General features: G+C 38.7%; 1 protein-coding gene across 1 annotated transcript in view; it reads right to left on the bottom strand.

Annotated features, from left to right (window-relative positions):
• Positions 1–23207, bottom strand: part of Abca13 (ATP binding cassette subfamily A member 13) — a 355049-nt gene that overhangs the window by 89965 nt on the left and 241877 nt on the right. Inside the window, exons 49-51 of the mRNA XM_090332320.1 lie at positions 10393–10447; positions 9539–9716; positions 6283–6398 (exon numbers count right to left, since the gene is read on the bottom strand). Of these exons, the coding sequence (XP_090188446.1) occupies positions 6283–6398; positions 9539–9716; positions 10393–10447 (349 nt within the window). The remainder of the gene's footprint in view (positions 1–6282; positions 6399–9538; positions 9717–10392; positions 10448–23207) is intronic.

Below are 23207 nucleotides of genomic sequence, written 5' to 3'. Positions count from 1 at the left end.
TAAGTAGAATAATCACAGCCTTTCCCAGAAGACACCTCTCTCTGGAGCCCCTGCATGTTTTTTACACGCTCAAGGTACAACTGTCACTGTCTCCTTAAAGTGACTGATGGTTTCAGCTGAAATACTTCGGTGCTTCTAAGTGCCTGAGATTTTCCTAATATACTAATTAGCTCTGAAAATTAGGAGACTTTGAAATGGGAGAAGAGATGCTAGGGCCTCAAGACAGCCATCATTTTATTATGCTTCCTTTGTGTTAAGTAATCAGTGACAGTAGAATGCATCTCTGTGCTTAAAGATAAATTCTCCTTGAAGTAGGCCAGACCCAAAGAAGCATAGGCTCCATGACTTCCCTCATTTGTAATAATTAGTACACATCTAGGATTCTCCTATCAGAGGATCACAATAATTCAAAAGCTATTTACATATGGTCATATAGGATGAGCCTAAACAACATGAACTCTAGGTTATGGAAACAAGAGGTTTATCTTTGTGGTTGTTGTTCTTTTAAGGTATTATGTGAAGTTATTCCTTTTATCATTTCTCCACTGATGGTTAATCTCATGTAGTTACTGTATCTGACTTTGTGTCCTGGTATATTATATATATGCTTATTTGTTTGTTTGAAATAGGAATGGAGGAAAACAAGATGACAGGGGAAGGAGAGGGGGAAGGAGAGGAGGACAATGAGAAGGGGTATCACGGTTCGAGAAGTAATGTACCCATTGCCTGATGAATGTAACTGTAACCTCGCTATACATTATCCTACAAAATACAATTTAAAAAGAGATAAATCCTCTTCTCTTTGGAAAATATTTGGAATATCATATATAAAATCATACAATGTTTCAGAAGCTTATTAACAGCAATTTAGGCATGAAAAAATATTTTGGAGGACAATTGGAGATGAGTGCTTTAATGCAATTATTCCAGAGGAATGAAAAAAGTATGGTAGAATACACTCAAGTATTCATTGTACATACCACAAAACTAAGGAAAGTAAAAGAAGGGACTGGCCAATGGGAAGCAAGGATGTTGCATTGTATTCATAAACTGCTTCATTAAAGGGCACTTCCTTTGTACAACTAATTAAAAATATGGGCAGGGAATTTGTCCTTGTGGTAGAGTGCTTGTCTAGCATGCATGAAGTCACAGGTTCGATTCCTTGATACAATATGCATAGAAAAAAAAAGCTGGAAGTGGTGCTGAGGCTCAAGTGGTAGAGCTCTAGCCTTGAGAAAGAAAGTCCAAGGACAGTGCTCAGGCCCTGAGTTCAAGCCCAGAACTGGCAAAAAATACAAAAAAAATATTTTTAAAACAAAACAATTATTCTACAGTCTATGTGATATAAGAAAATTACATTGGACCAAAGTAATAACTACAAAAATCGTTAAGTCATGACTGATTATTGTCAAGGCTTCTATCTGACTCAAATCTCAAAAAGTTGTATCAGATGCTACCCAGAGCTGTTCTGAAAGTCAAATGAAATCATAGCACTAAAGTTATTTTTAGGCTAGAGGTTTAGCTCAAGTGGTAGAGCCCCTGCCTAGGAAGTATGAATTCCTAAGTTCAAACACCAGTACCCACAAGAAATTGTAGTTCTGTATCTGAAATGAAAGCTGTAGTGTAAGTCTGTGAGCCAAATTTCGGGCTAGATTTAATTGGTATAAAATTCATTCTGGGAGTGAATTCTGGAAAGAGGATGACATTGAGTAAGATGAATTTTATTCATAAACTCACAAGTTAGCAGTTTCAATTACTACTTAACAACAACAATAAGACAATAACTATATATTGTGGAATAAGATGTGGCAAATTGCTTCTCTTTTCCAAAGATAGCCTTTTGAATAGCCAGAAATAGCCATATTGATTTACCTAAGCCTATACTGCAAAATATTAAGTGTTTCCTTTTTTTTCCCTGTATCCAACCAGCTCTGCATGTTAAATTTGGCAATGTGGAAGCAAGGAAATCTGGGGAGTACATCTCATGGAGTATTTGATGTTGCATATCACAAAGCATAGAATGGTTAGAAACTCCATTGATTAGCTTCTTTATCCAACAATATGTTCTCACCATGCCCACTTCTCCCGCTGTAGACCTGCATCCCTCATCTGCATTCTCCTATCTATACTGAGGGACTAATTACCACTTTGCCCCTAGTCTCTGCTCCACTGGAGATTGCTATGAATCTGTACTTTGTTACACTTTACAAAAGTTTCTGCACTGGGTTATGTCGTTCCAATATTTGACAAGCAGATCAAAGCATTGTTCCCCCTGCCCCCCCAAAAAATCAGAGATAAAGAAGCAATATTAAATGATGCCCTTGAGGAGTTTTTGTTTCTTGATGATATATTAATGAACCCCTTTTCAGCTTCCTTTTCCTGGATAGAATGCTATGTTTTTTTTTAATTATTAACTACATTTTCATTAATTTCCTTTCAAATACTTGGTTGAAATGAACATATAGTGTCAGTTGCCCTCCTGACTTTTTCTTTATATTTTTCTTTTCTTTTTGCCAGTCCTGTGGCTTGAACTCAGAGTCTGGGCACTGTCTTTGGGCATTCTCAATGCTAGCACTCGAGCCACAGCACCATTTCCTGCTTTTTCTATGTATGTGGTACCAAGGAATTGAACCTGGGTTTCATGCATGCTAGGCAAGCACTAGGCCAAACTCCCAGTCTCTTCTTCAATTTTTAAAGAAACAAAATTGATTTGTAGACTATAATGTACTTTTTAAATGGGGCGTCTTATCCTCTTCACTCTTTTATCAAGATATATCACTGTGCTCTGGTGGCTCACATCTGTAAAAATGAGCTAGTCAAGATTATAGTACAAACCAGGCACCATACCTCACAACTATAATCCTAGCTACTCAGGAGGCTGAGATCTGAGGATCAAGGTTCAAAACCAGCCTGGGCACAAAAGGACCTGAGACTCTTATTTCCAATTAACCTCTAGAAAATACAAAGTGGGGATTGGCTCAAGGGTAAGATGTTAACCTTTAGAAGAAGAGCTCAGTGACAACGCCCAGGCCTAAGGGTAGGGTGGTAGCCTTGAGTTGAAGAGCTCAGGGATATCACCCAGGCAGAGTTCAAGCCCCATGACCCACTATATATATATATATGTATATAATAGTGCAAAACCAACCTGAATGGGTAAGTTAGCAAGACTTCATCTCCAACTAAACAGTGAAAAGCTGGGCTGAGGCATGGCTCAAGAGGTATACCTCCAGCTTTGAGCATGAAAACCCAGCATGAGGCTTTCAGATCCTGATTCAAGCCACACAGTACACACACACACACACCCACACACACACACACACACACACACGCACACACACACACACTCACACACAAAAACATACTGTAACATTTTTCTGGAGATTGGTATACTATTGTCAACTATTATGGAATTTATGGGAAGATATATTATTCTCCTCTTCAAAACTTGGGCCCTTGCTTACATTGTGTGAATTTCCTAAAGTGCCAACAGGATGCTGTGGTCTCATTTTCTCAATTTTGTAAAAAAAATATATATATATATGTATATATCAAATATGTTCTTAGATTTTGAATTTTTTAATACAATCTAGATTGTTTTTTCTTTCAAATTTATGGTATTACTTTCCTCTATTTTGCTTTGGAGTTTCATTCTGTATCCCAGGCAGAGCCTAGACTAAACTTGCAATCTTCCTGCCTGAGTCACCACATTTAGACTATATTTTCTTTCTATAATGATGATTTTTGCCTTGCTGGTGCAGTGCAACTATCCAAAACTCCCACACTAGAGAGAGAAAATACATTGCTCTAGACATTTCTGTGTATTTGTTATCTCTTCTGAGAACCTGTTCACTGATCCCATCTCTTTATCTCCACAGATTCCAATTTAAATAAATGGCTTATTTCATACTAGAATATATTCTTAGGTTTCACCTTGTTTTGTAATTCAGCCTTCCTGAGATCTTTCTGGGGCTACAGATACCTAGAGTGACCCAGCTCTGATGCCATCCCCCAGAGATTGCCATGATACATTGGAAATACAGCTGCCTGGACTTGACTTCAGTTACAGTGAAGTGGGGGCTACAAGTCCAATGGCTCTATTTCAAACATGAAATGATGACCACTTAAATCTTAATTAGTCCATAACCCTAGTTGTCATTCTGCAACCTTCTTTTGAAGCTTTTTCATTGTGTTAGCCCTAATGTAAATGATGTGTAAGGTCCCTTGTTTCTCAGTCCCACTTAACAAAGAATATCTATCAGAAAGTGTCTGGATTCCATTGGCTAAGGGTCATTGCATCAACAGACCTAGATCTCCAGAAATTCTTTAAGAAATGTTCTCAGGTACAAAAAAGGCATTATCTACTTGATACAAGTTCTTAAAGGGATTTACAATGAGATCAGGATTAAGAAAATTTTCTAATAATGTATTTGAAGAGTTTCTAACTATTCAGTTTTATCTAAATTGTATCTTAATTGTTGAAGTCTACTCTTATACATTCAGACATCATTTTATGGCAAAGTCTATGTTAGTCACACTGTGATAAGACCTAACAGTGATATCCACTCAAATGGGATCAATAAACTGAAATCAGACAACTACAACCAGGTACACACACATATAGATTGCTACACGTGAGCTCACAACTTTCAAATTGACTGAAATAAACATTTTTGCTATACATATGTTGTAGACCTGAGTTCATAATATATTCTAAATAGGAAAATAATTTTGAGACTATCAATATTAGCTAAAATTGTTATAATTAGACTTGTTACCAATAGGTCATCCATGATATTTGCATAAAATCTGATTTAACTTTCATAGTAATAAAAATTCAGTATTACAGAGATTAAACTGAGACTGACTTAAAGATGGGAATTAATATCACCATAGCCACAGAGTGAATAAGAATATCAATATTATTTGAAAAATGATTTTTTTCTTTTTCCACATCTCCTTTATGTATCTTTTTACCCACCCATCCAGTCATCAATCCATTCATCCATCTGCTATCCATTCATCCATCAGTTAATCTGTCTACTATTCACTTGATGATGATGTATATTTCTTTAAGTAAAATCCTTTCTAATATTAATAAGGTATTTTAATATTCCCTGATCACTGATATTTTAACAAAGCATATGCACAATAATTTGTTTATATTTAGCTGAAATGAAAGCTGAATGTGTTAATCTTAAAATTTATTAAATTTCAGTAATTTAGTACATCAATTATTTTCCCCATAAAGTCTTATGAAGTTAGTTTATATGCAAGCACATATACCTACTATTTACAGCCCGTAGATTCCTGATACCAGAAGAGCATAATTTAGGGACTGTTGGGAATAACCCTAATCACTGTGTTAAAATCAGAAATGTGTATGCTGCCAAAATGGTGACTCACACCTGTAATCCTAACTACTCAGGAGGCTGAGATCTGACGATCAAGGTTCAAAGCTAGCCAGGACACAAAAGGACCTGAGACTCTTATCTCCAATTAACCTCTAGAAAATGGGAAGTGGGGCATGGCTCAAGGGTAGGGCCATAGCCTTGAGCTGAAGAGCTCAGGGACAACACCCAAGCCCAGGAGCAGGGTGATAGTCTTGAGCTGAAGAACTCATGAACAGTGCCCAGGCCAAGTTCAAGCCCCAGGATCCACAAAAAAAAAAAAAAAGTTAGGAAGGAAGGAAGAAAGGAAGAAGGGAGGGAGGGAGGGAAGAAAGAGAGAGATAGAGAGAGGGAGAGAGAGAAGGAAGGAAAGAAAGAAAGAAAAAGAAAGAAGAAATGTGTATGCTGACATATTCTATTTCTGTGGCTTTTTCCTCTGTAGGGAGGGGGAAAATAGTATGAAATTCAGATAAAATTCTTGCAAACCACTAATACTATAAGCGAGTAAAAACTATGCCAGACAGGACTTCAAAAGGGAATCTCTGCAAATGTAATTTCAGAGCTAACTGGATTATATATTTGAGCCCATGATTAATGTCAGAGTGAAAAAAACTGAAGATCCATTTTGCCTTGCACAAGCTTGTCAGGGAGCCTGAGGGCCTTTCTGGGCCAGGGCCCAGACCGTCTTCATTATGATTGTGTCAATCGTCCCTTCCTACACAGGGCATTCAGCATCTTGCTCAAGCTTGTTTGTTCAATGTCTCTCGTAGAAGCAACATAATTGGTTGAGAAGAGAGAAAATCATGAAGACGACAGCAGGTTCAAAGCCATCCTGAGGGTTTTTCTCTTGAAGAAAACAAGCCATAATTCTGCAGCAGTGTTTCTCATCACATACCCAAAAAGTGCCAGCAGGAGGGCCGTGGCCGCCAAGTTCTCACGGAAAGTAAAAGCTGTTAACTGGAAGGCAGCAATAATGGCGACACACAGGGAGACAGAAACCAAGTAAAAGAGCTGAGAAAATACAAAGGAAACAAGTTTCATCAGAGGAGTGTAATATATTGATCTACTTACCTCAGAGTCCGCATTTAATTGCTAAGTAAGTATAGCTCCTACTTTGCACATTCATTTTTCTGGACTAGAATTCATCCTAGAGAGTCACCATTATGGGCTGATTTGTGTTTTCATAAAATTCTAATGTTAAACACCAATAACTTCAGAAATATTACTTTGGTAGGGGGCACAGGAATTTTAAGGAACCAATGAAGTTCAACTGAGGCAAGCAGGGTAGAGTCTAACCCTATATGCCTGTGCTTCTATACAAAGAAACCACCCACATAGATGGGTGACTGTGCGAGGCTATGAGGACAAAACTACTATCTCATGTCAAGAAGAGAGGTCTAGGCCTGGCGTGGTGTGGCTCAGCGGCTCAAGCCTGTAATCCTAGCTACTCAGAAGGCTGAGATTGAGGATCAAGGTTCAAAGCCAGCCCCGGCACAAAAGGACCTGAGACTCCTTTTTTTTTTTTTTTCCTTTCTGCCTGTTCTGGGCTTGAACTCAGGGCCTGGGCATTGTCCTTGGGCTTTCTCAAGGCTAGAGCTCTACATTCTTCTATGAATGTGATACCAAGGAATTGAACCTAGGCCAAACTCCTGGCTCCAGGCCCTGTGACTCTTATCTCCAATTAACCTCTAGAAAATGGGAAGTGAGTTCAGGGACAGCGCCCAGGCCAAGTTCAAGCCCCATGACCCGCCCCCCCCAAAAAAAAATAAAGAAAGAAGAGGGGTCTAGAAGGTTAACCCTGGCTCTACATCAGTCTCAGACAAACATCCAGTTTGTGGTATTTTTAATACACAGTCCTAACTTAACTCAGTTGTCTCCATCTATCTCCTTTGAAAAGAGTAAAGGAATCCATATACCTTCCAACAGAATATCTCTCCCCACACGCAGAAATGGAGACAATTTCCCCATCCTGCCTTCCTGCACAGCTTTGCCACAGGCCAACTTGGGGCCCTCTCTTGGGACTCTCAAGAAACCACCTCTCTCTTGCTTTAGTAGCTCGGCCTACAGAGCCCTTTCTCAGTGCCATCCATCTGGCTGGTTCCTTCTCACCTATTAGATCTCAGCATGAAATTCACATCCTTGTTTACTCCCCAACTTTTAATATTACCCTGCCCTCTATAATTCTTTAAATAGCCAGGAACCAATTGTAGGTGCCTCATTTATGTGTTTTTTTGATTTATTTATTTGTATTTCTTCCTATAAGACTACAAGCTTTATTGGGGGAGAAACCTTTTTGACTTATCCAGAGCTTACAGACCAAGATTTCTGTCCACTGAAAGCTAACATAGAACATCCTGCATGACTTTTAAAACAATATAAATCTGTGCTCCCTGTTGTGGATATTGAGGGGCACAATTATCTGATGTATGTCAAAACCCACTTTCTTGTTCCAAGATGAGGCATTCTGGATGTTAACCTCTGATGGAAGGAGCTAATTACCTCTCTGAAGTTGCTTTTGTAAAGGCATTAATCCAGTCCTGAGGTCTCCACCTACATGACTTCATTACCTCCCAGAGACTCCACTTGCCAAGATCATTATTTGTGAATCAGATTTGAGCATGGACTTCTCAGGGAATGCAAACATTTGGTTTTCAATAACTTTGTGCATTCTTGGAGCCATAACAGGTTCTCAAAAACATTCCTTCGATGAATCAATTAACAAAATAAACAGGGAACTATTGAAGAATAGGTCAATAAATAATTATCCATGCTCTTAAACTCCAGGGTGAAGAAGGGCCACAGGGATAACAAACTAAGTGTGAAGAAAGAGGGAACTCACAGGGTTCTGAAAACTTGGGATGCCTTATGGTGTCCCGGACATGCTGATTCTTGTGTGCTGCTACCATTACTTGGTGCATTTCTCCTTTTCTCTGGGGCTGGCCCTGAAGTCTAGAAGTATAATCTTAGATGGGACTTGTGTATTCCATTGTAAGCACCAGCATTTTTGAGTCTTGTCTGAGAATCCTAAGTTGCCTTGGATACTGACCAAGCGGATCTCAGAGTCCCATCTAGACCTACTGAACACAGTCTGGAAAGGACATCCCTGGTGGTCCACTGTTAGCAAGTATCCTCAGCAGTTATTGTCACTGCACAGTTTTGCAAAATTTTGATTCAACCTTGAATCCCTGCAATGCTGAGTTAATGTAGGTATGGCATATATAAACTGTACTTTAAACAATATATACATTGCATGACCAAAAGGAAATCAGTTAACTGAATTCTAGGCTATCTTAAGAGAATAAATATGACAATAGCAGCATTGCATTATATCAGATTCTGTACAAAACACCCATGTTGACAGAGAAGATGACAAGTGGCTGAGTATCTAGTCAGTAAGTGTCTGTCCTATTCTGCCTTCCATTGACCTAAGATCTACTATAATGGGGAAATAAATACAGTCCTTTGAAGAGTACTACTACCATGGTAGAAAGAAGTTTGGGGCATGCAGAAGATGTATCATTTCTAATTACTTTTAAAATTATCTTTAAGTAGTTGTACAAAGGAGATGGCATTTAATAAAGAAGTTTATGAATACCATATATCGTGATCAATGTTACCCCTTTCAAAGTTGTTACATATCCCTCTCCTCCCCAACCCATCCCTTCCTTCACTCTTACTAATTTTGTAGGATATACATTGGATTTGTTGTTGTTGGTAGTAGCGGTCATGGGGCTTGAAATTTGGGCCTGGGCACTGTCCCTGAGCTCTTCAGCTCTAGGCTACCATGATGAGCCACAGCACCATTTCCAGTTTTCTGGTAGTTAATTGGAGATAAGAGTCTCATGGAATTTCATGCCCAGGCTGGCTTTGAACCATGATCCTCAGATCTCAGCCTCTGAGAAGCTAGGATTACAGGTGTGAGCCACCAGCACAGCTATACATTGGATTCTTGACTGTGTTACCCCTCTTCTCCTCTTTCCTTTCCCTTTTCCTTGACACCACCCCACCCCTTTTGAGTACCCACCTCCTGGCCACTTTCCTTTATTACCTTACCTTTCATAAGTTTTCAGTAAAAATGATTATTTATTCATTTCCCTGATAAGAATCCCACACCCTCATATACATATATAAATCAAATCTCCAAATCCTACCATGTCATAGACGAAATTGGTGAACCAGTATGTCCTGTAGCCAAGGCCACTTATATGCTGCATCCTTTTCGCTCCGGTCACCCGGTCCCTCACCACAGAACAGCCAATCGAAGCAGACAAGATAGAGAATCCCAGCACAATGCAGAGGGCAACACCACACTGACGAATGCTTTCTAGGCTGTGAGAAAAACAGGACAGCTCATCAGATGTCAAGGAAGCAGTCAGATCTTCTTTGGGTTAATAACAATTGGTGTTAGCATATGGAAGAAATGTATGTGGTTTCATTATACCCCTCAACTGCCTTTGGACACATTGTTCAAAGTTTCCAGGAGATGTAACCAAGGATAAAGACACTGATATGCATTGCGGTGTCTTCTATTTCAAAGTCTCTTCTTAGACTTGAGCCCAACACCTAGTTAAAATGAAGGACATCTCCAAAATAATATCCTTGATATACCCCAGCTTTGGCTGTATTGGGATACATTCCCTAGACAGTAAAGCATGCCACGTAGAAGTACAAACTGCAATATCACGCCTCACTAGTCCACTTCTAGCTATTGTCTGGTTAGTTGGGATACAAGTCTCACTGACTTTCTAGCCCATGTTATCTTTGGATCTCCATCCAGAAATTTCAGCCTCCTGAGTAACTAGGATTACAGGTGTAAGCCAGTGGTGCCCAGATATGCATTCTTGTTGAATAATCATTATTTCCCCACTTTGCAAAAAGAAAAAGCCAAAGTTCTGTGTCACTAAGTATGTCAGCGTTTCTCCTGACAAATGCCAAAAATCACCCCTGTAGGACTCAGAGATACTCTTCCAGGTTGGCAGTCCTGCCCAGCATTCCTTCAACTCACATCTTGTCTTCATTCAGCAAGGCGCCTCCATACGGGTGGCTATAGAGTGTTATGCCTGTGAACATGAACAATAAATTGCAACATGAATCTTGAGCTCTCGCTTATCTGATGAGTCACAGACCTCCTCCAAACCTCTCTTGAGTGTATTAGTAGGAACTCTCCCACCCCTTGCCACACAGCTAGGTTGTGCTGAGATTGTTGCTGTTGCTACTGTTGTCTAACATAGACAGCATGTATTTTATGTGTAAGTGCTGTTGCCATGCTTTATGATCAATTACTACATATATTTCAGTAAGTAAAACATCAGTCATATTCTACCATGATTAAAGAGATGCAGATGGCCAAGTAACAATATTCAAAGGAGATCATTTCCTAGACATAAGATCAACAGTGCATTCACCTCCAGATTATTCCAGGCTTAGTCTGAGAAAACAGGACTGTTTCATGGGCCATATTGGCTGTGGAGTTGTTTGCTTTGTTTTGTTTGATTGTTTGGACTTGTACATTACCAGCAGCCAATGTGGAGAAACTGACAATGAGTTATCAACTAAATGGATTTCATTATGAAGGTGACACAGAGTATCACAGCGTGATGTCTCTTCCTACAGCAAATCCCAATCCTTAATGTATGAAAATCTCCTTAACTTCAAGAAAATGATTTGTGTTTTATCTTCAAGACACTGAGAACTGGGAGAGTAATTAAGTTTCCTTTTTCTAAAAGGTTCTTTCACTTATTTGGAGCTAAAATTTGGATCGTGTATAAAGAGAACAATACAATAGTCTGAAAGCTTGCTTCATTTAATGTTGACCTTATACTTTTCATTTTGACTCCCTTCAAATTCATCCTATCATCTATATTTTACATCCCCTTATGAATACACATTAAATAGTTGCTGAAACACTGCAGGATATAAATAAAGATAAACAAAATAAAAGTACAGTGCTAAAACAATTCACAGTACCTCAGACCCCTAACCATTTTTCCCCTAAATGTCTTCATGTCTTTATTTTCCTCTCCAGCTATGCCAATTTTTCCTTAAATTTTCTTCCATCTTGATCTCAGCTATATAGCAATGCAACTCTGGCTCACTGCAGAAAGAACAATGAGAACTCTACATTCAGCAAGTCTCTTTTACAGTTTTCCAACTCACTTTCTTTGATGGTAAATTAATGCTATCTGGATACTTAGTGGCCAGCTCTCTACATGTGAGCCTAATGACTGCTGTGTCATTTCTTAGGTCCTGGATTTGAATTACATCTTCCATATGAACTGAAGTGCATGGAGTTGACTCTGCCTCTCTGCACTCACAAGACCTCTCTTGACTTTCTTTCATTGCATGTGATATCAGCTGCTATTCCTGGTTACAGTGCCAGGCAGTCAGTGACTTAGTGGATTGGAAGTCTCAGATCCACCTAGCCTTCCAGGTGAAGACCTGAGAGCTGCAAAGCATAAGACCCTTCATTGCATGGCAGGTATCCCTTGCAGGTTAGTAGGAATATATTTACACAGATTCTACACATGAATGGAAACATTCTAGATCAGACAAAACCCTAGAAATGTAAGATTAGCTAAGTGAAGGTATGGAGATTATATGCACATAAGAACATAGGAGACTACTGAAATTGTTAGCCCTGAACACACACACACACACACACACACTCTCACACTCACACACCACATGCACAGAAACACAAAACTGGAATAAGGGAGAGTATTAGAATAGCTTCAAGTAGCTAAGTCATTACCATGGGTTAAATATTGTTGCTCAGTGATGATTTGGACAGAAGTCGATCAAAAGATAAGGGTTCATTTATAATAAAAGATATCCTGGCATCTGTAACTGACACCTCTCCACTCAAGAGGCTGAGACCTGCCAGCCCATGCAGGAACATTCATGAGACCCTTAATTCCAATTTATCACCAAAGATTCTAAGTAGAGCTATAGACTTGAGAATAAAAGTTAAGGAACAGTGTTCAGGACCTGAGTTCAAGCCTCAATACTGGCATGACCAAGCACATGCACACACACTCGTGTACGGCACATACACACACACACACACACACACACACACACACACACACGCACGCACGCACGCAGGCACGCACACACACACTGGATCATGATTATTGGGTTTGAACCTGGGGCCAGTTGAACCCCTCTGAAGCAATGAGAGCTGGCTATGGAATTCAATCACCTAACCAATGGCTTTATTCAATCATAACAAACCACAATAAACCTTTAGAAACAGACCCTTGAGAGGCTATGGTTGGTAAATAGCTATATGTACTGGTTTTCTGAGTAGAGGAAATAGAAGCTGGCCTCTGCTCATACTACGCTTTATGTTCTCGATTTCGCTGGCCCTCCTGAACTGTATCTTTAAAATACAAGTGTAATATTAAGCATAACTCTGAGTTACTGCAACAAATCTTTGAACTTGAAGAGAACAAGAACTTCATACTTTATAACTTGTCATTGAGAATTGCAGATGACCCCAGGCCCCTTAGAATGAAGCAGAAGGAAGGATTATCTTATTTGAGACCATGCCCTTTGGTTTAATAGGCATAAGTGTGTAAATCATGGGTTATATGACTGAGTTCCATATCTAGCCCTCTGTCTTCCCCTGGGGTTCAGTGCCTCAAAATTCTTTTCCAATGTTAAAATATAAGGCTTTATTAGCTTCTTTGACCCTGCCTCTTTCGGCCAAGTTCTTCTTTCAAAGTATGATTGGCTTGGCTAGTGGAGCCTGTTGATAACTCCACATGATCAGTGGGAGAACAAAAATCACACTACACCCAGTTAAGAATGAGACAGAGCACAGTCCACTACTAGGCTTCTTATATAGCAGAAGTATGAACATGGTCTGAAGCTTTTTTCCCGGGCTGTCTCTGTCCCCTGCTCTTTCACCCCTTCCTTTGATTATCATGCCTATATCCTAACCACATCCCTAACATTGGGCAGGCTTAGAAAACCCTCTCACTCCACAAAAATCCAAAACTAACCTCGGACTGGAAGGCCCTCTTCCTCCACCTTCCTCACTGCCTTGAACAATCTCAGCATCCTTTCAGTTAGGCAGACCCCAGATCTGAGGTTGCCTCATGTCTCCCACTGTTCTTCACCCCACATGTCTGAGAAGTTTTCAAGTCTTGTCATTTCCATTGTAGCCACACTGTGTTTTGTATGTCAACCTCCTGCTAAACTGCACTAACACACTGCCTCTCAGCCCGCCACTGCTCATCTCCCTCGCCACCTTCAGTAGCCTAGATAACTCCTAAAAGGAAGGAGAAATTAAACAGAACATTCATCATCATTATCTAGACACAGATGTTCTTCAAAATCAAGTCTTAAACTCTGCATTACTCTCTCATTTCACTGGTCTGATTCAGAAAAGTGAATTTCTACCATTTTCCTTAACTCACAACTACAGGCATATTTCACCTCTTCCTTATGCTTCTTTGTCCAATCCCCAAGGACTTCTTATTTGCATTGCATGTCAATTTGATGAATTAAATTTCCTTTTCTTGAAATTATTATTGCACTGACATGCTTTGGTGGGATATAGCTGATGAATTAAATATGTGCAAAGACTGCCCCTGACTTACAATGGTTTTAGACTTATGATTTTCAAGCTTATGATAGTGCAAAATCAACACACACTCTATAGACATCAAACCTCCTATTTGAATTTCAATCTTTTCCAAGCCTACTAATACATATTACTGTACTCCCAGGATGCTGCACAGTGTATTGAGCTGCTGCTCCCAGACAGCCATGCGATCAATTTTCCATAGAACACTACATTGCAAAGTTGTGCTGCTGGGCAGGGAAGCACTGTCCCATGCCTTTCCCTCTTAAAAGATTTTTACCCTGCAAGTAGTTCATCAGCATGCCAGTCCATCATTAAGGATCAAGGCACAAACACATTGTGAAATGATTATCAACCATGAGCTCATTATTACACTCATCCTCTCTTATATACTGTTAGTAAGAACATAAAGTAACACACTCATTATAAAGCCATTATGAACAAGAGTACAGAAGTACTTCATTTTAAATGGACATAGTATATGATCTGTCAATCCCACCAATGGAATGATGGAATTATATTCTAAGGAGATAAGCCATTTCTCAAAGGAATATATGCTATACATATGCATATAGATAGATAATATATGTATATATTTAGATATATTTATGACGTATACACACATACTTATGTATACAAATATTATGTATCTGTGGTATACAGTATGTATCTATTATGTATATAAATATATACATAATATATATAAATATATATATATATAAAGACTAAATCACTTGTATGACTGGATAGAGAAAATATGATATACAGGTAGATGTATAGGTATAAATATAAGTATATAGATAAGGATTATGTAGGTATACATGTACACATGCATATAGACAAAATATATATGTACATGTACATGCACACAAATATATTGGGATATTGTTCAACCTTAAAAAAGGAAACTTTGTCTTTGTAAGAATATGGAAATTGGGCCCAGTGGTTCACACTTATGATTCTAGCTACTCAGGAGTCTTAGATTTCAGGATCATGGTTCAAAGCCAGCCTGGGCTTTGAAGAGTCCCATAAGACTTATATCTCCAATTAGTCACTAGAAAACTGAAAGTAGCATTGTAGTTCAAGAGGTAAGGCAATTGCCTTGAGCTGAAGAGCCCAGGGATAAGGCCCAAACCAAGAGTTCAAGCCCCATGACCAACCGACCAACCAAAAAATGAAAAAGATGGATAAAACAGGGCTGGGAGCAAGACCAATTGAACTGGGCTCAATTCCTCAATACCACCTACAGAGAAAAGTAGGAAGTAGTGCTGTGGCTCAAGTGGCAGAGAGCTAACCTTGAGAAAGCTACAGTGTGGTTTAGAAACTGGATAAAAAATATCCACATGACCTAACTTAGTTGTGGAATTGTAATGCTAAAAGTCATAAAATTAGAGAGAAAAGAATGATTCTCAGCCACAGGAGGATGTTCTTAGGAGAGGATCACAAAGGCTCAATAGCTATGTACATATGATCATATCAAATGATGTTTATCTAAATGAAATCCAAGAAATAGAAACAAGAGGATTTTTGTTTTCTTTTATTTTCTGTCCCTTTTTTGTGTTGCATGTAAGTTTATCTGTTTGGGGGAGGGTAAGTGAGAACACAAAAATGGTGGGACAAAGGCTGAACAGATGCAGCAGACTCTATGTTGAAAATGAACTATACAACTTGGGGGAGGGAAGGAAAAACTGGGAGAAAATAAGGGAAGAGATGATACTGCTCAAAAAGAAATGCACTCATTATCTGACTCATGTAACTATAATCCCTATGTATATCACCTTTAAAATAATAGTAAAAAATAAATTAGAGAATCTTGAAAAAAGAAGAAAAGAATAATGCTCAGGGAGTGAAGTGGTCAATATTGGGAGAGGTTGGTTAAAGAAGACAAGGTTTCAGGTAGGAGATAAATAAGCACAGGACTGTAGTTAGGAATAGTGTGTGTCTACTTGAAGTTTGATAGGTGCAGATCAGAAGTGTTCTGACCAGGTACCCAGGGGAGATTGAGTTCACTGGAAGAATTACAGATGGGCAAAAGGAAGGAAGCAGCACTTTCAGACTCAGTCCTGAGAAGGGACTGGTATCCCCACAAAGTATGCAGCAGCCTTCTTAATCCATGAATTCCCCATCTGCAGTTCCCACTACCATGAACCCAAGTACATGGGAAAAATTGCATCCATACTGTATATGTGCATACATTTCCCTTCATTAGGATTCCAGAAACATTATAATATAATAACTATTTATCTATATATTAGAGAATACAGAAGGTTGTGCCGAGATGATACACAAATGTTATATCATTGTCCATTTCACTTAGACACCTGTGGCCTTGGGTACCTGTGGAGGATCTGGGACTGAATCTTCCACAGATGTGTTGCATGCTATGTGTGCATTAACTCTTACAGAAAAAACCTGTCACCTCAGAGTTTCCAAGCCCATTTGAGAAGACGCACCTGAATCACAGGTACTCAAAAAGCCTGCCAGATTGTGACAGCTGTGACATGCTGAGCTTCAAAACTGTGATTGCCCTTGCCACAACCCATTTTGCTGCCACCTTGTCATACGCTTCTGCTCAGCATACACTTGTGATGTCCCTAACACTTTATCCCCACAGTAGGAGGAAGACAAGGCGGAGGTTAAATACCTCTGCCCTGCTCACTGTTGCAGTTGAAGGCTTCAAATTTTCCTGTAGAGAGTTAAATAATAAAAGTTACATTGAATCTTTATTTGGCTAGATTGCATGAATATCTTTTCTTAACCCAGAACACTAGAGTCACTGCAGAGACTTAAGACAGTGCCCTGAGTAGCTTTGGTGTTGCCCTCATTCTTCTGTTACAAATGTATCCCCTTTCATTGTAGCACATTCTCTGGTTTGTATCATTTCTCAAATTTCAATTATGGTGTGAAAGCCCTTCTGTTGTTCCCTCTTCCTGGTTGTTGACTGACAGGCCCTGTGGTTAGTAATCCCCAGATGTGCTAGACCCTATTCCAGATGTTAACATAATACACTTTGCCATTCAGTCATCTGGTGGTTTACTTGTTAGAACTCTGTATTAAGGAAATTAATATAGCATGCTCTCATTACTGTGTAAGGCACCTCACCGCTTTCTGGAACTGTAGGTTTTACAGAAAATGGGAAGGCTTGGGAATGTTGCAGCCTAGGTACAGTCTACCTTAGGTACATCCTTGTACTCCAGAAGCAGGAAGGCCAGCAGATGGACGAAGCAGGTCTCATGGAACCCAGAGCCTGCTCTGCAGGAGCAAAGTTCATGCCTGCACCTCTCTAAGGAAATCAATATCCCGCAGCAATATTCAACAGCATTGAGATGTCTAAGAATCACAATGTGTTCCAACAGCATGCATAAGATAAGAGTCATGGAGCACTACATGGCAGAAGAGAACAGATAATATTCCTTGTGGTAAGGTTTAATAGCCAGGCACCAGTGTGGCTCACACCCTAGCTACTTCGTAGGATGATATCTGAAGATCACAGTTTGAAGCCAGCCCAGGTAGGAAAGTGTGTTCATCTCCAATTAACCCCCAGAAAACTGAAAGTGGCACTGTGGCTCAAAAGTGGTAGAGCACTAGCCTTGAGCAATAAGAGGGCAGGGTCATGGACCAGGCCCTGAATTCAAACCCCACACCCAACAGAAAGAAAACAAAAAAGCTTTAGGAGTGATCCTGTCAAAACAGCCACCCACCATGTATTTCTGTCTTTTGCACACAGAGATTAAGTGTCCACAGGGTATCCACCATCTGAATCTTAGAAATATAAAGCTGTCATAACTCCCCAGATTACTGTGGCTGTCTCTCTTTCCAGGAACCCTCATTTAGAAATGATTCAGCTGGATACAGTTTGTAATTTAACTTTGCTTGAGTATCCTCATATATTTCACATGGTATGACTTGATTCATGTCCTACAGAAAATTCTAATGGCCCAGGAACATGACTCTTGTACTCTGCACTCGGGGCCAGGGGAAAACCTCCAGTAACCTGTAATACTCTTCATGATTCACAAACCTGGAAGACAGGATTCTGAATGGTTCACAGCAAAGAAATGGTAAGCAACTGGGAAGATAGAGATGTTTAGTGTGAGCTAAATGTGCTGCAATGTATACATGTATTGAAACATCATATAACACCTTATAAATATTTTATGTTTTATGTCATATATTTATCTATCTGTCTGTCTATCTATTTATCTATCTATCTGCTTGTGTTAAGACTTGAATTCAGGGTCAGACATTATCCTATAACTTTTTAACACAAGGCAACCATTCTAACTCAAGGATACCATTCTAAAAGTGGGAGCCAGGAAGCAGGCAATCCTGGATGAGCTCATAGCCTGCAGGAGTCCAGCCCTCTCACAAGACCATAACAAAGCTGGAGTAGAGTAGCACTCAATGATTCTGTAGAGCAGGCAGTGATAGGCAGGGATGTTAGGCAGGCAGCTTTTTGGGGAAGGGAAGAATGGAGTGGTTCACATCCCTCCCTGCATTTGGAATGCACAGGCAGCTTGCTGAGCATTCAGGGAAGGCTGACTGAAGAGGACAAAGGACACATAACAAAACACATGTGTTACCTTGCTTTAGGAACACTGTGTTGGCTTTTCATTTTTGCATTGCAATCTGGCCTACTGCTACATCAGATGTTTTCATATCCTGCTTATTTCTTAGGAACACACATACACACTTCTATAGGAACACACATACTTATAATCAAGCTAACATTTTTCTAATTGGTGCCAGGAATGTATTTACATATGGAAAAAAGTGAAGAGACTTGGAGCTATTTAAATAATTGATGAAGATGGATGGATGATGATGTATATATGTGTGTGTGTGTGCGCACACACACACACACACATATGCATTTTCTCAAAATTAAAAGAGTAATCAATGAAGACAAAACAAAAAGACTTAAGGAAGATGATTTGGTTTTGGACCATCTTGGGTCTGCAGAGCTTAAGCCCAGCAGCCTACATAAAAGAAATCTCACCTTCAGAGTACTTTCGTACATCTTCACATCTTCTCATCATGAATCTTATTTTGTACTATAACAAGACTCCTTATTCCCTACTGCAGATGAATGGATACAAAAAATGTATACACACACACACACACACACACACACACACACACACACACACACACAATGGAATTCTACATAGCCAACAGACAAGATAAAATAATGGCATTAGCAGGGAAGTGGATGAATCTAGAACAAATCATGCTGAGTGAGACAAGTCAAGACCAAAGGAACAAAAGGTACATGGTATCCTTAATATGTGACTATTAGATTCAAACAGTACAAGAGCAAGGACTCATTATTCACGTACCCAATGCTATGGACATGGTATTGGAAATATAAACACAACTACATAGATATAGAAATTTGTGACTCTATAGATATAATGTTTTAATACATAGATTAATATGTATCTATGACATACAAACCTTCAGCCTAATTTCAATTATGTTCTAAAATCTAAGTGCCAGTGATTGTATATAGAGATTCCCTTCTTGAATACTTGTTTGTTAAATATGTCATTTTAAATATGATGTAAAATCAATGTTAATAAATTCTTTAATAAAAAGTATTTGCAAATATTCAAGGAGTGAGAGGAACGTTTCTGGAATAACTCACATAGTAGGAATCCTATCAAATATAAATGCTCTGGGGAAAAATGCAAATGAAGGCCTGAAGGATTGAGGAGAAGAGGGAAGGAATTGGGGATCAGGGTGGTGTTCTTGTATGAATCTGAGGTCAAGTATAATTGGAAGGAAGTGAGAGGTGCTACCCCAATTTCTGGATCTTCATTTAATCTCTTTTCTGTGAAACCAGGAGACTCATTTATGGTCTTTGATGTCCTTGCAGTGAAAACCACATTGTAGCAATGAACAATCTCCATAATTGGGTTATTATTTTCATTGTGTCATGTGCACTCAGTACTCTATTTAGGTAACAACGGCATTGTGAGAGAATCTTGGGACTGATGATGTTGGAAAAAGGATCAAAAATATTAAAGAAAGGGCTTCCATTTCAGTACCAACATTGAGCAGAATGAGCTTACTCATCTCTCTCCAGCAATACTTCAAGGATTTGCAGGGATGGCATTTGCAAATGTACATTTTGAGTACATTTGAATCATTTTTTCTTGTTTGATTATTCTTATCATTTATATTCTGGCTTTTCTTTCTAAGAATTGGCCCACAGCAATGTCTAAAATGTATCAAATTAGATTTCTCATTTATCATTCTCATTATGGCAACATCTGTTACGATTTCTAGACTGTGTATTTCTTAAGTAAAACGCACATCTGGGCTTTTGTTTCATAGCCATTCTGATGGCAAGATACTTAACATATTGCCATCAATTCAAGTAGTCACTTCCCAGTTCATTATTCATAAAATGTATACCTCTGGAAGTACTAACACACAGACGTCTGAAATATCTACATGTTAATGTCCACACTAAAAGAAAAAACTAGTCTTAACATAGTATGTGTGAGGAATTTCATGTTCTTTTAATTAATTCACTATGAGGAGTATGAAAGAGTAAAAACATAAATAGATAATCTTGAGAAAAATATATGAACTCTTCTTAATAAAATGCAACACACTGGCTTTTTCTTTTAAACACTCCAGGAAAAATGTTCTGATTTTTCCTCAATATTTAATTATTAACCCAGAAACCACAGGCATATGCCTGGAATTTTAGCTGCTCATGAGGCTGAGATCTGGAAGATTATATTTCAAAGCAAATCAAGACTTTATCTCCAAAATGCAAAATGCTAGATTGGAAGCACAGCTCAAGTGGTAGAGCAGGGCATAAGGCCCTGCGAAAACAATAAAATCAAATACTATAAGCCAGTTGTAAAGAGATTATAAATTTAAAATATGCACAGGATAAAATTCAGTTATAATTTAGTCAGAATCATTTAGATTTACAGGTGATCACTGTTTTTCTTTTTTTTATTTTTTTTTAAATTATCTTTTTTTTAATTGTAATTAGTAAAAGGGTTACATGATATTTGCCAGATAGAAGGTGCATTAATTCACATACATTGATACCCTTTCACATGTCTTGGTACCCGTTTCCCTCCCCCCCCCACACCCCCCACCCATCTTGGTTTTCCCCCCTTCCCTATCAAATTTCAAATATCCAAATACAAATAAATTCAATATATCAGATAACAAAGTGAGATACTATACCCATATGAGATAACCAAGGGACAGCAAAGGAGATGAGAGACAACATAGTACATTAAGGACAACAATCATTCATTATATGGCTTTTGTTTCACTATCCTGGAGGTCCTTTCAATTAGCTTCACATTATATGTCCTTATGTATCAAGATTTTGCTCTATTGCAAATCTCTGCTAGTAGAGCCCAAGGTTTCTACTGATTATGACAAATGAGGGAAACCATTGAGCCTAAGTTCCTTTGAGTCTGGCTTACTTCACTTAATATGATTTTTTCTAAGCCTTTCCATTTCCGAACAAATGGGGCGATGTCATTCTTTCTGACAGCAGCATAGAATTCCATTGTGTACAAATACCACAACTTGTTGATCCACTCATCAACTGAGGGACATCTAGGTTGGTTCCATATCTTTGCTATGGTGAATAGTGCTGCAATGTTAGTTTTTTTTTCTTTTTATGGCTTTACCCCCTATATATGCGCTTTATTGTTGAATTATTTTGTTATATGGAGAAAGAGAACAAGGAGGGGGAAACTCTGATGTACACAAATATTGAGTTCTTCTTGGTCCTTTGCATTTCCCCAAATCCTGTCTAAACTCTGGCTCTAGACCTCCAACTCTCTTTCCCTGCATCCCCCAAAGAGGTCTTACATTCTACAGCCAAAATAGAACAACTAAATTACACTCATATTCATGCAAGAGGAAATAACCTCTTTTTCCAAGTATATTTATTTAGACTAGGCCAGGCCCAGGCTTGGATACATAGAAACTGATTCCACTGGAATGGGCTATAGTATTTTCAAGCTTATATCAAGTTCCATATTTGTAATTAGGGATTCTGGTAAGTTTTAAGCTTATAGAATGAAGAAAGAAGAAATTTGTCTGGTTTTTAATAAATCAGCCTCTAATCAAATAGCTAGCATCAGGGCTCACAGAGCTCCTTCATCTCTAAGACATAAATGTCATACCTCCTCAGATACCACTGCATGACCACTATGATGAGAAATATGTGTTGTCTATAAGCATTCAGTTGCAATTTCCCAAATTCCCCTGAATCTGGGTCTCTGAGATCCAAGCCATGTGTGAGTTTAGCCAGTTCTGTGAATGTTCTCATTAGGACAAGCATTGGTGTCATTACAATGGTAAGCTTATAATAGTTCTATCACTATCCTTTCCCACAAGAACAAACAAATATCAAGGGATGTCTTCAAATATTTTTGTGTTCAGAGCCATGCTAGTGGGAGTTCTTAATCAACAGTCTGATGAAAAATCATAACACACCCTCCTGTGGTATTGTGTCATCTATGTTCCCAATTTATTATACAAACCTCCCTTTTTTGTTGGGTCTGTATGAACAATTCAAATTAGAATTGAAATTCTGACAAAAACAAATAAAATAACATTAATGGTTTTATTTCCCTCTTTCTTTCTTCTTTCCTTTTTTCTTTATTTCCTTTTTATTTTTGAGACAAGGTCTCTATAGCACAGACTGACATCAAACTTGACATCAAACATTGATACCCTTTCACATGTTTTGGTCTCTATTTCCCCTTCCCCCACTCCTGCCCCTCATCTTTTCTCCCCTTTCCTATCCTATTTCAAATAACTAAATAAACATATATACAATATATTAGATAACAAGGTAAGATACTGTAACAATATGAGATAACCAAGGGGCAGCAAAAGAGATGAGAGATAACATAGTACATTAAGGACAACAATCACTCATGGTATGGCTTTTGTTTCTATATCCTGGAGGTACTTTCATTTAGTATAATCCTATACAGCCTTAACTACAGCCATACCACCCTGAATGCGCCTGATCTTCTCTGTTTCATTCCTTCTATTCTGATTTATGCTTCTACAACTCTACTGGAGTTTGCCAACAAAATCCCTAAGTGACTCTGAAATATATTGCTATGTTTCCTGCCCTTCTGCTTAAAATTCTGTTCTCACCTGTGCCAAGATTTTCCTAACCTGAGCATGGCAGCACCTCTGCTCAGGATCCTCCTGCACATTTTCAT

Source organism: Megascapheus bottae, chromosome 5 (assembly GCF_031878675.1).
Source record: "Megascapheus bottae isolate mThoBot1 chromosome 5, mThoBot2.hap1, whole genome shotgun sequence".
Classification (NCBI taxonomy): domain Eukaryota; kingdom Metazoa; phylum Chordata; class Mammalia; order Rodentia; family Geomyidae; genus Megascapheus; species Megascapheus bottae.
Note: the sequence above shows the minus strand (reverse complement) of the source record. Positions and strands in the feature narration are given on the sequence as shown.